Source organism: Nansenia antarctica (assembly GCF_963989245.1).
Source record: "Nansenia antarctica genome assembly, chromosome: 8".
In the NCBI taxonomy this organism is placed as follows: Eukaryota; Metazoa; Chordata; class Actinopteri; order Argentiniformes; family Microstomatidae; genus Nansenia; species Nansenia antarctica.
In genome coordinates this window covers 30,366,711-30,383,333 of record NC_137678.1, presented here as the reverse complement: position 1 = coordinate 30,383,333, position 16,623 = coordinate 30,366,711, and the positions used below count along the sequence as shown (strand labels likewise).

The 16,623-nt window shown below is 44.7% G+C and overlaps 1 protein-coding gene across 1 annotated transcript in view; it reads right to left on the bottom strand.

Moving 5' to 3' along the window:
- Positions 1-716: 716 nt before the first annotated feature.
- LOC308163659 (tetraspanin-11-like) overlaps positions 717-16,623 on the bottom strand; it is a 50,178-nt gene continuing 34,271 nt past the window's right edge. The window contains exons 7-8 of the mRNA XM_080537837.1: positions 8,003-8,089; positions 717-851 (exon numbers count right to left, since the gene is read on the bottom strand). Of these exons, the coding sequence (XP_080393963.1) occupies positions 792-851; positions 8,003-8,089 (147 nt within the window). The 3' untranslated portion in view covers positions 717-791. The remainder of the gene's footprint in view (positions 852-8,002; positions 8,090-16,623) is intronic.

Sequence of the window (16,623 nt, the reverse complement as noted above, 5' to 3'; positions counted from 1 at the left end):
CACTATCTAGAATTATATTCTCTGCTATATTCCAAGATGATCTCATGTCAAGATTCGCTGTCTATACAGACATGCTATACCTAACTACAAATATATATCAATATAATGTGGAACTTAAACCAACAGGACACACAAGACTGTATATTGTGGATTGTTCCCTATTTCGGTTTGATTGGAGAAAGGCTCGTAATGACTATTTTGTGATGTACGGTAGATAAAATGTTGATGATGAATGGGGGGGGGCTTTTGTGGATTTGACTTTGTATCAACAGGAAGTGGAGTATCAAAGAAAGACATTGCTATAGGTTCTATGTCTGAGGCACATTACGGTTCACATCAGTGACCCACTGGATATAGTAAAGCATTCACCCATCACGAGCAGCAACCCCATGCACGTGTACACCACACCCTTGACTCGACTGTCACTCAACCACTTCACTTTGAATTCCAGTTGTCTCGTGAGGAGTACAGGTCAGCTGAAAGATCGGAACATATCTTAGCGACAATCAGAATTGTTTTTTTGTTTTTTTTACCATAAGCACCTTCATTTGCCTTGCCATAGAGTGGCACGGTACTGGGTGGGGGGGGGGGGGGGGGGCAGTGTGCATGCATCCAAGCCAATGCAGGGGTTCAGGAGGGGGTCAGTCAGGTTTTGGGCTGTCAGGTCAAAGTTCAGGGGTTCAGAGGTCAGAGGTCAAGGCTACTGTTGTATATGTTCAGCAGTTTACAGTAGGTGATGTGATGCACAGCTGCTTCACCGTCAGGCTGGACTGGTGTTGGTGTCCTGGTGTTCAGTAAGGCTCCATCTTGATCCTCCTGTACAGGCAGCATGTGAACACCATCCCACAGATCTAGAATGGACACACACACACACACACACACACACACACACGCACGCACACACGCACGCACACACACACACACACACACAGACACACACACACACACGCGCACACGCGCACACACACACACACACGCACACACACGCACAAACACGCACACACACACACACACACGCACACACACACACACACGCACGCACACACACACACACACACACACACACACACACACACAGGGCAAAGGTCAGTCACCATGGCAGCATAGTGGGAGCTTGATTGACGGGGCTGTGAAATGAGGGTGAGTTAGGAGTGAGAGGAGGGGGCAGCATTGTGTGGTTACCATAGGAACCGTGGAGCTGAGCAGCCATTGCAGCAGCGGTGTTATTGGGTCATTGCATGTTTGTGTGTGTGCATGTGTGCACAGTATGCAGGTGTTTGTTGGTTTGTGTGTGTGTGTGTGTGTGTGTGTGTGTGTGTGTGTGTGTGTTTCTTGGGACAAAGAGAGGCCAGTGGTGGGTGTTACTACCCCCAGCGTGGCCGTTGGTGGGTGTGCTGTAGACATGCTGTAGATAGTCTCTAAATGCTGTAGATAGTCTCTGTGCACAAACAAACATTTGTTTCCTCATTTACACTCTTCAGAGAGCGTTTCCCTGTGAGGCACTGCCAACAACCTCAAAGCCATAATTACAACTAATCCACAAACAAGATCACATGATAACACTGTGAGGAAAAATAAGAATGAAATGATTAGATTCAAATTGTACAAAGGAAAATAATAAAAACCAATGTGTGGCACAAAATGTTGCCAAGGCAACATTGCTAGAGCACTTGAAAGGACAGTTCACACCAATTACAAATTAAACTAATTACAAACAACTTGAAATGAGTCTATGGGCCTGGGTAGGCAAGGCAGGAATGGTACATGTTTCTCCTAGATGGAGGTGTGTTAGCTACATTTTAGCGTTAGCAGAGAATGTAAGGCTACTGTAAACAAAGCACTCCTCGTAAACACTGTTTTTAATTATATTCATCACTTTGTCATGTATCTGTGTATTATCTCGTTTTGTACTGTATTGCAATGTTGCGTAATTTTGCTGTGCCTGCTTATCTTGTATTGTCTTGCTTTGTCTTGTGTTGTCATGTAGTGTGTTGCCTGTTGTGTAGTTTTGTTGTGCTTGCTGATGTTTTTAATGACACTACACCATTCATTTTGTAATAGCCTGCTCAGGGACTACAGATGGAAATTAGCTCATGAGCTAACTCTGGCGCATTTACATTGATGTGGAAACTGATTTGTTGATTAATGTGCACTGTCCCTGGTAAATAAATAAATAAAATAAAATAAAATAAATAAAGCTATGAGCTTGGTGAGACCCGTCCTGTGTAAGAATCCTTGTTCGACAATACTGCTGTTATAAAATAAAGGCTTCCTTTTCCATGGGTTAATTTCTTTCCACTTACGACATCTTTTTCAAATGTTATCAACCTATAAGTATTTTGTAAGTACAACTCTGATAAAAGAAAATAGAAAAATGACTGATAAAACATCTTAAACCCTGGCCGATAATTTCAGAAAATAATAAAGTACAGCACATTTCTAGAGGCCTGATAAGCAAGAATGGTGACGAAGACCTATTTTGGTGATTTCTGTTATCCAATTTACAATATGTATTTCTTTATGAGAAAAAAGTTAAACAAAAGTCAATTAAAAAAACTTGCCTAAAGAAAGTTTTTTTACCAGTTAAATTCCAATCAATACTTTGTGGACTCTAGAAGCCTTTTTTAATCCAATAAAAAAAGCAATTTTCAGCCAAGCGGAGAAGCGCGTGAGGGAGCTTAGGTAGGTATTTATTTGGATGAAGAGACCAACATATGAAATGATAGGGATTACAGCTAAGAAAGAAAACTAACTAAGAGGAACAAACCTTCACAAGCACCGAAACACACACATGCACACGCACGCACACACACACACACACACACACACACACACACACACACACACACACACACACACACACATACACACAGACCTCCCAAGTAGATGCATCTCTCACATCTTTCAATCTTTCTTGATTACAGTAACTGTCTGGTTGTTTGATTTGATTGAGATGAGACACGTGTGTGTGTGTGTGTGTGTGTGTGTGTGTGTGTGTGTGTGTGTGTGTGTGCGTGTGTGTGAGAGGACAGATGCAAAACAGAGGGAGGCCTCATGTTCAACCAGCGGGCTCCTCTAGTCTTCTCAGATGACTTCCATCTCATTAGTTTTGGTTTTTTAAATCATGGAGCTGATAACAAATAACACGTTGATGAAACTAACACTGTAGGGACTTGAAAACAAGTGCCCTTGGGGCGCGTGCCACAACACTTCCAGTTAAATCAATATAAACAATGGCCTGGGGGGTATTCCATGAACGTTGCCAAAGGAAAATCCAGGCTTATTCTGATAAATCTTGTGAGATTCATAAAATAATCCAGGCTTATTTTGATAACTCTTGCAAGAGAGTTTGGCGACATTGATGGAATACCCCCTTGGGGTGGTCCAGTGGTCTAGCCCTCACAGAGCATGAAGTGAGACGCATGCTGAAGGCGGTGGACCCCAGGAAAGCCTCGGGGCCGGATGGCGTCCTGGGACGGGTGCTGAGGGACTGCGCCGACCAGCTGGCCGGGGTTTTCACCAACATCTTCAACCAGTCCCTGTCCCAGGCCACCATCCCACCCTGCCTGAAAACCTCAACTATCATCCCAGTCCCGAAGAAAAGCACGGTGAGCTGCCTAAACGACTACCGCCCGGTGGCACTCACACCAATCATCATGAAGTGCTTCGAGAAACTAGTCCGGGCCCACATACTCACACGCCTCCCGCCCAACCTGGATCCATACCAGTTCGCCTACAGAGCCCACAGGTCCACAGAGGACGCCATCGCGACGACTCTCCACGCCACTCTATCCCACCTGGAGAGGGGAAACAGCTACGCGAGACTGCTCTTTGTGGACTTCAGCTCTGCCTTCAACACCATCCTTCCAGACAGGCTAGTGACCAAACTACTAGACCTGGGACTATCACACTCTATGTGTGCATGGATCAAGGACTTCCTGACCGACCGCCCCCAGAGGGTGCGGGTGGGCTCCCACACCTCCACAACCCTCAGACTCAGCACTGGGTCCCCCCAGGGCTGCGTGCTAAGCCCCATCCTCTACAACCTCTACACCTACGACTTCACCCCCGTCCACCCCAGCAACTCCATCGTAAAGTTTGCAGACGACACCACCGTGGTGGGCTGCATCTTGGGGGGGGACGAGGCGGCGTACAGGGATGAGGTAGAGCAACTGAGCAAGCTGTGCAAGGTTAACAACCTGCTGCTGAACAAGTCAAAGACCCAGGAAATCATCGTGGACTTCAGGAGGAAAAAGTCTGAGGTCCAGCCCCTGCTCATCGACGGAGAGAGCGTGGAGAGAGTCTCAGCCCTCCGATTCCTGGGGGTGCACATACAGGATGACCTGTCCTGGAAGAACAACACAGCAGCCACCATCAAGAAGGCACAACAGCGGCTCTACTTCCTGAGAGTCCTCAGGAAGGAACACAACAAGCAGGAGATAATGGTGGCCTACTACCGCGGCGCAGTGGAGAGCATCCTCACCTACGGCATCTGCAACTGGTTCTCCAGCTGCACAACCGCGGAGAGAAATGCGCTACAGAGAGTCGTGAGAACAGCCCAGAAGATCACCGGCGCCCCCCTCCCCTCTCTGGAAGAGCTGTACAACACACGCTGTCTCAGGAAGGCCTCCAAGATCTCCAGAGACCCAACCCACCCTGGGTACGAACACTTTGCCCGGCTGCCCTCGAAAAGGCGGTACAGGACCATGGCCGCAAGGACAAACAGACTGAAGCACAGCTTCTACCCCAGGGCCATCCAGGCCCTGAACACAGCAAAGACCTAGGTTCTGGGCCCTGGACAGTCTGGACGGATTGATGGCAGCTGCTGGACTGAAAAAATCAGGTGTAGTGCTGAGGCACAAATATGTACATTTCAAGCCTGCAAACTGCGACACTTTAAATGAATGTGCAATAACACTATGTGCAATATGACAACCCTAGTCGTCTATCTGTACAGTATAGTATAGTGGATAGTGTACATAGCCTTTATTTATGTAAACCAGCTCCTTCCCTTCTTGTGTTTTTTTTAGTTTTTTTTTTTTCTTTCCTAGCACCAGGGGAGCCACCCCTCCTAAATTTCGTTGTTTGGTACCTGTACTATAGCAATGACAATAAAGACCATTCATTCATTCATACAGTGCACACATATGTTGTGGCGCAGGAGGTAGAGCCGCCGTCTAATGATCGCAAGGTTGGCAGATCGGTGGTTCAAGCCCCGGCTGGCCACATGTTGAAGTGTGCATTGGGCAAGACACTGAACCCCAAATTTCTCCCAGTGAGCGGGCCGGTGCCTTGCATGGTAACTTGCTGCCATTGAATGTGTGTGTGAATGGGTGAATGAGAGGCCGTTGTAAAGCGCTTTGGATAAAGGCGCTATATAAGTGCAGTCCATTTACCATTTACCCTGCTGTACCAAGAGTAGGCTACCTGAGCTTACCTTCTTCTGTTCATGACATCTTTGAATTGTAAATAATGTTTTTATCAAGCCATGCTCAGGGTCGACATGCAGACACTGCAGCGGTGGCCGTCAGCGGTACCAAGTATGAAGCTTGTACTGTGAGCCAGGCATAACGGCATGCATGACCCTGTGTTAACACCTCACACACACAGACACACATTACCACATGACGACACAGAGACGCAAACACACACACACACACACACACACACGCAGACAAACATTACAAGTACAACATACACACATATACACAAACTGATGCAAAAACACACAAAAACACAATCATACATGTACAACGCCACACACAAACACAATCACAACACGTCTTCCCACAATGCCCTCCAACCTTGTCCCAGTCCCAGCTGAGCAGGACCGCACAGAGGCTAGCCAATCACATGGTAGAGAAGTCCGCTTCCTCTTCTTTATAGAGCAGATAGATAAAGCAGGCCGTCAAGAATGCCCCGGCCAGCTAGTGTGACACACACCAAACACACCAAACATTAAACAGAGGGGTTAGTGTGGACACATCGAAGAGGGGGGGACCGGTTGAGAGAGGGCCCTTACTAAAGTGACATACATTTAATATACAGACAAAGAATAAACACAAGACACACAGAGAGACAGACAGTTCAATTTGACAAACAAACAACAGAGACATAGGCCCAATCTCATTTCACCCCCTTGCCCCTTCCACTTAGCTCTACCCCTCCGTTTTGCGCGTTAACGTGTAGGGGTAGGGTGTCCCGATTGTTGTTGGGATGGAGGGGTAGGGAAAAGTGGTAAGGCTAAATGGCCCTCCAAACTGAGTTTTTTCAGAGGCACACTCCAAATGGAGTGTCATGCGAAATCTCCCAGAATACCTTGCGAACGCACAAGCAACAAGAGAAAACCACAAATGTAATTATTTTCTTTGTTAAAAAAGTTTTTAAAATGATGATAACCATCGTATTAGCTTGGTTTAATGTATTGTTTCAATGTATTATAGACCTTTTCTTTATAACAAACAAATCGCTAGTATGCTGCTGTCTCTTGCTAGCTAGCTAACGTTACAACATTGTTTTAAGGTTGATTTGGGCATGACAGTCCCACATTTTGACATATTTCCACGTCGCATTTCCCCCCCCTTTGATGGCATATGACGCCCGAAAGCGTCCATGCTTTTCTATGATACTACTGATGACATATCAGGGTCTTGAAGGGTTGTCCCATTTCATTGGGGAAGATTTCAACCACTACTCCTTGTAACTCTGTTCCGAGGGGCAAGCCGAAAAGCGAGTGGCACTCCAAAACGAGGGGTAGGGGTAAAAATAAGAAATGGGATTGGGCCATACAGTTATTCACAGAGTAAACATGAAAAGTAACGTACAGGGACCTAAAATCCAATTATTCTCTCAGGCTGAAAGCTCATAATAGCTGGTCTGAAAAAGGCTGTGTAGATACTCTGGGGACCACTGTCACATATCAAGGACATGGATTCATAGACAAACGGGCTACATTTCTACATCCTCCCCATCCCCCTCCCCCCAAACAGAACATCACTGGGCAGCAACAAAGCATTCGTCCACAACAGCGAGCTTGGCGAAAAGCGCGATCTATGAAGTGTTCGGGGCCAAACCGTAAAGCCTTTTAGAACTTAAGGGGGAGGTCAGGTAATCAATCCGTGTTTGGGACGACTCCAGTTCCTCTGTAGTTTATTTACAGAGATCCGAGATCGATACACGCTCGGGAGCAGATGTCCATTACAGAATTATTACAGAGCATGCTGGGAAATAAGAGAGGTAAGAGCACTTTCTGGTGTTCCAGGTCATAAGAGCTTCAGGGGGGTCTATGGTAGCGGAAAATCAAATAAGAGGACCTGGATGGAATCAGATACCGACTGAGAGGTTTCTATGGAGACACAGAACAGGAAGCCCGTTTAGGAGTTGTCTGACCCGCGACGGCAGCGTCTGCACATCGTTTAGGTAATAGAAAGATAAAAGTCGCTGTACCGTTTTTTGTGTTTTTTTTTTATGTCTTTTCAGGCAGTGTTGGCCAATAGGATGAAAGGAGAAAATAGATGTTCCAGTTTAATCGTGTGGGTATTTTTCGAGACTGATTTAAAAAGCCTTTTATCTTCTCCTCAAAAGGAGGAACTGCCTCATTAACAGGAGCTAGACATGGATGCCCTCTGTCGCTGTTCCCAATTGTTGGCTCTGAGATACTAACTCTTGCTGTGTCTCTCTCTCTATGAAAACACCAGCGTCAAGCTCGCAATTCACAAGTTACCAACACCAACAAAAAAACAGTGTATCCACAGTAAACGATATCCACGTAACCATGACATCCACACAGTCTATCAAGGATACAGTACATCAATCATACTTATCCCATAAATGACTAAAGAACATAACATTGGATGAATTGATCTGTGCTGAGGTGTTCCGACCACAGAAATAGATTCAACTACTTCTGTTTCTATGGTTATTACAGTACCCTCAGATATAATCATGTATTCCAGCGTCTTATGGTGTTATATAATGAAAGGACCATGGCTTGGGCCCCTACCTGTAGACAGGCCACTCCTATCCCCACGGCGCCGATGATAAGCAGGTGGTCCGCCAGGAACTGCTCCAGTTTAGTGATGCAGCCACCCTAAAGGTCAAAGGTTAGAGGTCCAATCGGTGAGAGGTCACGCACACGAACACACACACACACACACACACACACACACACACACACACAAACACATACAAGCACACATACCATCATTTCCTACAGTGCATTTAACCCCCTGCCCTTTCTCGTGTCTCTTTCTAGGGCTAACCTCCAAACTGCTGCGAGCGTTAAAACCAAACAAAGAGCATTCTGGATGACGGTGTCGGTATGACAGAGGGCGTGTTAAGGAGCACCGCTGAGGTGATCAATCTGCAGGAGGACTGAAGTAAGATTAAGGTCTCCAGGAGCCCGAGGGGAGAGAACAGCGTGTGATCCATTAGACCTCTCTCAGGTCACAGTTTCACACACACACATACACACACACACACGCACGCACACACACACACACACACACACGCACGCACGCACGCATTCAACGGGAATAGCATTCGAATCCGTAACGCTTTTCATCGCCGTGACACTTTAGTAGTGAGTGTTAAAAAGCTGTGAACCAAGTTTACCCTGCATGTACACATTGAGGTGCCGTCAATCACCTCACCCTCTCTCTCTCTCTCAGTCTCTCTCTCTCTCTCTCTCGCTCTCTCGCTCAGGATAATGAGCTTCTTTTTTGGAACCATCAGCTTTCATTTCCCTCCTATGAACAGTGACAAGTGAGGTGATAAGAGAGCTGGAACCGAAAGGGCTTTGACGGCAAAACAAAACGAGAAAAAAAGACGTCACGGATAAAAGCAGAGCTGCGCCTCAAATCTTTTATTCACTTTCCAGAGAGTGTGTATATACTATTGTCGTATATTTCTGTAGTATGTATGATCTATGTATGAATATGTAGTATGTTTTGAACACACACACATACCAGGGCATGCGGGGACATGATGCCCTCTAACGGTGAGGGTTCTATGGCAACCAGATGACCAACAGAGACCTTTGGGGGTTGGGCAGGGACACACATGCACGCTGGCCCCTCCCCTCTGGAGGGGAACGGGGAGAGAGACACAGAGAGCGCTCTCTTCCCACCCGAGGTCCATGGAGAACGCATGTAATGTATGAATCTGCCTGTAACTGATTAAATTGTCTTAAACTAACTGTTCTTTGATTCATAATCAATAAGAATACACGACAGTAAATGGCGAGCAAGCGACGGAGATAATATAACTTAATTTACAGTATTGTGCGGACTCTTCAATTCGACGAAGAAGGTAGATTTTCTGCAGAAATCTCTCTCTAGTCGATTGGTGTGTTTAAAATAGGCTGTAAATCTCAGATAAGTTATAGTCAAAAGAATCTGTGTAACGGTAATCTTGTTGGAATAGAAGCAAACTTTTCATAATCTTTGATGGGTGGGTGGTGAGAGCCGGACTTGGAAGCCCGTTTTTTGTAAAATATAGTGTTTGATGGTAAGGTTTGTTTGTACGGTATTGGAATATCGTGTGTGTCTGTGTAAAATTCGGTGAGGTTGTGTTTATGTGTTGGAGGACTGGGTAGTCTGTTTTATATTGTAGCAGTGGAGAACATGTGAGGCTCTTTTGTCTGTTTGGAAGGACGCCATTGTGTCAGTGTACTTTCAGCGGAGTTTAGACGCCATTTGCATTTAGACGCCATTTGCAGTGTGTCAGAGAGTCTATTCTTAGCAGAGGCCATCTTTATGAGGGAAACGTGAACGTAGAATATTTGAATGAGATAAATAATAGTTAAACTGGATTGAAAGATAATCTTGGTATTGCTGTGTCGTGAAAAGTAATCGTTTATGAAAACAAGTTGTGTTAAAGAGATTGTTTTAAAGCAGGCTACAAACACGCGGTGGTTTCTCAAGGACAAAAGGGTTGTTAAATTGAGCCGCCTGCTTTCTGCCTCTGGCCTTTAGGCTTCGGACACGTAGGGGGGTTGCGTGTGATTGTTGCATTACATAGACTATAGTATTTAAGATAGAAAGATAGTGAATTGATCATTGGGGTATTTTAAAGTAGTTTAAAGTTTAAGCAATGTTATGTTGTAAAGATTGATCTGGGAGTCCACAGCGGGTTTTTCCCCCAGAAGGACAAAGACTAGCCCCTCCTTCCCCTACTCCATTTTTACACGGAGGCGCTGGCGCATGCGCAATCGATACGCAAGTCGGTTACTTGGCGCCGCCTGCTGGACGAAATACGACAATACATTTTAAAACACTAAATCCTCAGGGAGATACAGCTGAGGTCGATGAAACAGTCCGATACATTAATAAATAGATGGTTATAAATGATTGTAATGTATTACATTAATTTAATTAATTTAATTAATTACAAATTGATTGAATTAATTATTCAGATCATTTTATTTCTCTGTTTTCACAAAACTTTGATCAATTGTTTTGTGATAATCTAATGATAATCATTCCTTTTTTGATATTTTGATAAATAGCTGAATGACTTCACAGGTTTGCATCAATGAAGTGTCAATGAATAATTCTAACTAATCATTCATTCCTTTCACTTAACAATTGATTTATGTATAGATTGTAAAAGTAAAAAAGACAGATTGAGAGTTTTAGGTAAGATATAGTCATTCTGTAAGACATCTTCGGTGTGGCGGCCTCTACTGGTCGAGACACGATAGGACGTTTTTAATTATTTACTGCCATCTAGTGGAAGAGACACGATAGGACGTTTTTAATTATTTACTGCCATCTAGTGGATGAAACAAGATAGGACGTTTTTAATTGTTTACTGCCCTCTAGTGGATGAAACACTATAAGACATTTTTAATTGTTTGCTGCTCTCCAGTGGACGGAATACGATAAGACACTTTGGAACACTGGTCCTCCATCAGTGCATCCGCCTGAGGTCGACGAAGTAGTCTTTTACAATAATAAATGGATGGTTACTTCAATTAATTTAAGTAAATTACAAATTGATTGAATTAATTATTCAGATTATTTCATTTTCAGTTTTCACAAAACTTTGATCAATTGGTTTATAGTGGTCTAGGGATGACGTTTTCTTTTACAGGATTACATCAATGAAGTGTAAATGACTAAGTCTAGTTGATTGTGCATTCCTTCCGAGTAGCAGGTCGATTTCCTTACAGATTGTAATTGATAATTGATCATTTTGTTCCTTTCAAATAACAAGTCGATTTCCTTACAGATTGTAATGAATAATTCATCATTTTATTCCTTCCAAATAACAAGTCGATTTCTTTACAGGTTATAATTAATATTTGTAATTTACATTTTTTATTTCAAGTTAAGTTCTTTTTCACAGTTTTTGATTAGGAATAGCAGAATAGTACATATTTGATAGTTGAGCAGTAAAAGGGTTTTTGTGGATCAGTGAATACTTAGGTGTGACCAGCTTTTGTGATTTAATAATTGTGTTGACCAGAACTGTAATTAGTATTGAATGAGTAATTAAGTGACACATTCATAAACAATTAGGAAACACATTTAAGTATAAAGTACTTACACAGAGATTAGATTTAAGTTAATACTGCACTGACATACACAAGAGGCAAGTCTGTTATTCTGGAGTTGCAGGGTTTTTGTGGGGATGGTTAATACAGTTATATTGGACTAGCATTTGTTTAGCAAACAAGACAAAATAAGGTGGGTTGTAAGAAGCGTACACCTTATCTAATATAGAATATTGTCAGCATATTGAACAAGTAGAATGGGGTCAAATTCTACGAAGCTGTTAAAAGATATTAGTGAACATCGTGGAATGTTGGCTACGTTATCCCCTATGGCTATAGTGGAAAAAATGAATCCTCTTGTTAGGGAAATTAGCAAAATGTCAACGAAATGGAATAGCCGTTGGGCATACATTGAACAGCCGTGGCCGAAAGAGGGCAGCATTAATTTACAATTAATTGCAACATTGGAAATACTTATCAATGGGCACAAAGCACATCAAAGAGGAAAGATTAGATCAGAGAAACGCAAGTTAGAGTTAGCTGTTTTAGATCTATTTAAGGTAGAGGGACAGAAAATAGCTCAGTGTCCTGCCTCCAGTCCCCCTCCATATGCTAAGGCACTGGAGGATCATTCCCAGAAGAAGAAGAAGGAGCCAAGGGGAAAAGGGGACGACAGGAGTGACGAGGAAGATGACAGCGAAGATGGCAGTGCAGACTCAAGTGATGACGACAATGCAGATGGAGGCTACAACGCGCAGGTCAGGAAGATGATAGCCACAGCCGAAAGGAAAGGTGGGAGAAGACGCCCGGAGAAAGAGGGAGATTGTCACCGAATGTCATCAAATACATTAAAGAACTGTCCAGTGCTGATTCGGGGTAACAAGATGGAATATCATCCGTGGCATCATACAGATTTGTCTGAAGTGATCGAGAAACTCCCAGTTCTTCAAGAGGGAGGACATTCGTGGACGCGAGAGGTCGACGTGATACTGACAGGAACGCAGGCCGCGATGGGAGACCTGAAAAGACTCTTAGCTTTTATTGCAGGATTGGATACAATGCAGGAAATATTGATGAAGGCAGGACTTCATAGATATATCAATACATCAGTTTATGATCCAGAGCTTTTCGCAGCAAACAGAGGCAAACTGTGGAAAGCAATCAGGGAGATCTACCCTACTCACATTCACCCAGACAATATCACTGTGAAGCCACTGGGGGGGGATGAGAATCCCAGGGGTTATGTTGCCCGTGTGTCCTCTCAATGGAGAAGTGTGACAGGGAAAGACGCTGAAGATAACCCCTTAGAAAAATCCATAATCAGGGAAAAAATACAAGAAGGGCTTCCTACCCCAGTTAAGGATAAGCTAGCAGAAGTGGTGGGGCTACGACACATGAACAAAGCTGTTTATATAGACCACGTAGCTCATCAAGTTGAGTTATATCGAAAGAACATTCAGATACAGAAGGCACGAGACGAAGAATCCCTCAGAATATTGACTCATTTGCAATTGACTGAAAGCGAGAGGAACATAGAGGGAGTGCAGGCTTTAGCCCCACAGCAACAGCCACCTGGAGTGCAGACTGCTACTTACCAGTCCTACTCACAGGGGCCACAAGGGGGGTATCCTGCTACTTACCAGTCCTACCCACAGGGGCCACAAGGGGGGTATCCATACCCACAAGGGCCACCAGGGGTGCAAGCGGTTCCATACCAGATGTACACACAGCCTGGCCAAGGACCACCACCAGGGGGATGGACAGCAGCAGGGAAGGAGATGCTAGAACCATGCCAATGCGACCAGAATGGACATCTAGCCTGTGCCTGCTGCAACAGGCCCCAGGGGGGCGCAGGGGGGAGCCAAGGAGGAGGATATTGGCCCCCTACTACACCTGCTCCAGGAGTGATGAACCCTTACGGAGGCCCAGCAGCTGGCCTATAGGGGTGCCCGGAAGATCCGAGTGGGAGGTGCCAGCTGGTGGTGACACAGAAGCCTGAAGGCGCCACGCACCTCCCTATGTCTAGAGAATATGTGAAGACAATCGGATTTGAGGGAATTAAACAGCTGATTCCTACAACTGAGCTTGTAGACTTAGAGTACAAGGGACAGAGAGCAACTCTGTCAACGCTTGTGTCAGAACACACGCCAACAGGGCTGCTAGGGAGAGATGCTCTATGCCAATTGAACTGTACAGTAAAATGCACACCTGACGACTGTCAGGTGACGATGCCATCCGGTGTTCAGATTCCATCGACAGCCAGAGTGATTAAGCATAGAACAGACCTACAAGCTTTGCCTTTAAAGGGAGCTGATATAGAATATTGGGTTGATGGGTCTTGTTACGGGGTAGGAGAAACGTTGTGCGCTGGGTATTCCTTAGTTAAAGCACAGAATTCAAAGTTTATTGTAGAACAGGCTGAGGCAGTTCCTCAGCCTTGCTCGGCTCAGTTGGCTGAGTTGATTGCCCTCACAGAAGCATGCAACTTGGGAACCGGACGGAGAGTGACAGTGTACACCGACTCTGCCTATGCACATAATGTTTGTCATTTTAATGGAGCTGTATGGAGGGGGCGGGGTTTTAAGAGAACTGATGGTACGCCTATACAGCATCACGCACAGATCATGAAGCTGTTACAAGCCATGATGAAGCCAAAGGAATTAGCTATAGTGAAGTGTGCCACACACAGGTCTGACTCATCACATGTCACACAAGGTAACAGGGCTGCAGAGGATGCAGCCAAAGCCATTACAGGAGCAGACAAGGCAGGTAAAGGTCTTCTGGTCACACATGAAAAGCAATTACAGGGCATGGTCACACTTGAGGATTTATTGATGTTACAGAGTAGAGTAACTACGTTAGACAAGAGCGTTTGGCTAGCAAGGGGGGCAAGTCAGGATGACACAGGTCTATGGAGGAATCATGAGGGGTTGGTTGTAGCACCCTCAGATTTATTAGGCATGTTAATACAGGAAGCTCATGGATTAGCACATGTGGCTAGGGGGGAGGTAAGACGCAAGATCACCAAGAAATATGGGTTTTGGAGTCCATATTTGATGGAACAGATTGACCATGCTTTAGGTCAATGTGGGGTCTGTTGGAGAAACAACATCAGAGTGGGTACACCAGTGGTGTCTGGGCATATCCCTACCCCAATAGGGCCACGGGTGGTGGACAGGGGGGTGGATGTACAGAGTAGGCAGGATGTTGTGCCAACAGGTGCCGAGGTCCCCAGAGAACCTGAGAAGGAGGAGCTACGAGGAGATGCTGTGGTGTTGCCAGAGCCAGTGGCAATGCCAGTGTTACAGCCAGTGACATTACCGGCAGTGCCTGAAACCGAGGGGACAGCGGAAAGCTGTCCAGATGCCAATGAACCAGAAACCAACGAAGCAGAAAGTGTTGACAGTCTGGAGGTCCAGCCTGGGGGTGTCCAAAGCCTGGACACCTGTGCTACTGGGGATGCTGGCGAGTGCCTGCACCATGCTTCAGATGATGCTGAGGGCGACTCCCCAGACCTTGATCAGCGTGGGAGGGGACCAGGCGGCTGCCTTAACCTCAATGACACTGACGGACGACGACCAGTTAGGAAAAGATTAAAGACTATGAATAGGGTAGTGAAGCAGCAGATCAAAGGGAACGACGGGAATGGACAGCAGATGATAGCATGGCTGGAAACGGTCTTAGGGGCATGGGAAACTTATTTTGCCAAGATAGGAGCACCTATTATAGCAGACATGATTTTTGACTTTCTTAGGAGGCAGGGCCTCATTGACTGTTTTTGGAAAATCAGTCACTCAGTCCACGTTAATGAACTTTTCAGAAGACTAGTCCTCACCTGAGGTGAAGATCTATGCATTAATGCATTCCCTTTGTCCTATGCTTACTGTTGGAAAATTATGTGTTATGATAACTGAATGTCATTATTTGTGTATTGTTTGTTTATTTCTATATCGTATGTGATTGATGTCAGTTGAGAAGTGATGTAGTGGTTATGCAAAGATAGGAAAGAGGTTCTGTTCCTAGCGCAACGAAAATGGAAGCTGCTGACTATGAAAGTGTTATCAATCTGAGACAGCGGTAAAGGCTGTTCTCCAACTGGGTACAAGTGCTAGTAACCTCTGACCCTGACGCTTCAAGGACAAAGAAAACATCGGTCGTTGGAAGTTTCTGTATTGATTTGTGCATGATGAACTGTGTTTAGTTTAATTGTGATTGTTATTTTCAAAATTCTTTTTATTATTGGTTGTTTTCTATTTTTTGTTTATGATATCTTTGGTTCCTAATACTGGTCCTGGGTTGGTCTGTGTTATTGTGCTTCTTGTGTTGTGTGTTGGTGTAGTTTTTCTGTCTGTTGTTGTTTATTTTTTAATTTTTAATTTTTTTTGGGGATGTTTTGTGGGGTTTTGTGTTTTTGTTTTTGTTTTATGGTAGTTTAGTTTCGGAACACCCTCTGGGTGGTCCGAGGGGGGATGTGTCGTATATTTCTGTAGTATGTATGATCTATGTATGAATATGTAGTATGTTTTGAACACACACACATACCAGGGCATGCGGGGACATGATGCCCTCTAACGGTGAGGGTTCTATGGCAACCAGATGACCAACAGAGACCTTTGGGGGTTGGGCAGGGACACACATGCACGCTGGCCCCTCCCCTCTGGAGGGGAACGGGGAGAGAGACACAGAGAGCGCTCTCTTCCCACCCGAGGTCCATGGAGAACGCATGTAATGTATGAATCTGCCTGTAACTGATTAAATTGTCTTAAACTAACTGTTCTTTGATTCATAATCAATAAGAATACACGACACTATCAAAGCCCAGCGATAAGGGTGCCAAAAATGAGGGAATCGTTTTTTCTCTCTCTTCTAATCCAGTGTTCAACCATCTTGTTTTAGTGATATAAATTCAATAATAATAATAATATCCGTTAAAAGAAATGCTGATGCACTAAGCATAACCCAATAAAACAGCTTGGCCTCAGAATGGAAAATTCCCTGTTTTATTACATTTATATTCAATCAAATATTTAACAGTTGCTCTTAGAACATCCAAACTGCACAGTCACAGTGGGATCCAACTTTGATCCATTACAAATGACTTCCTGACAGATTTAGAGCTGAAATAA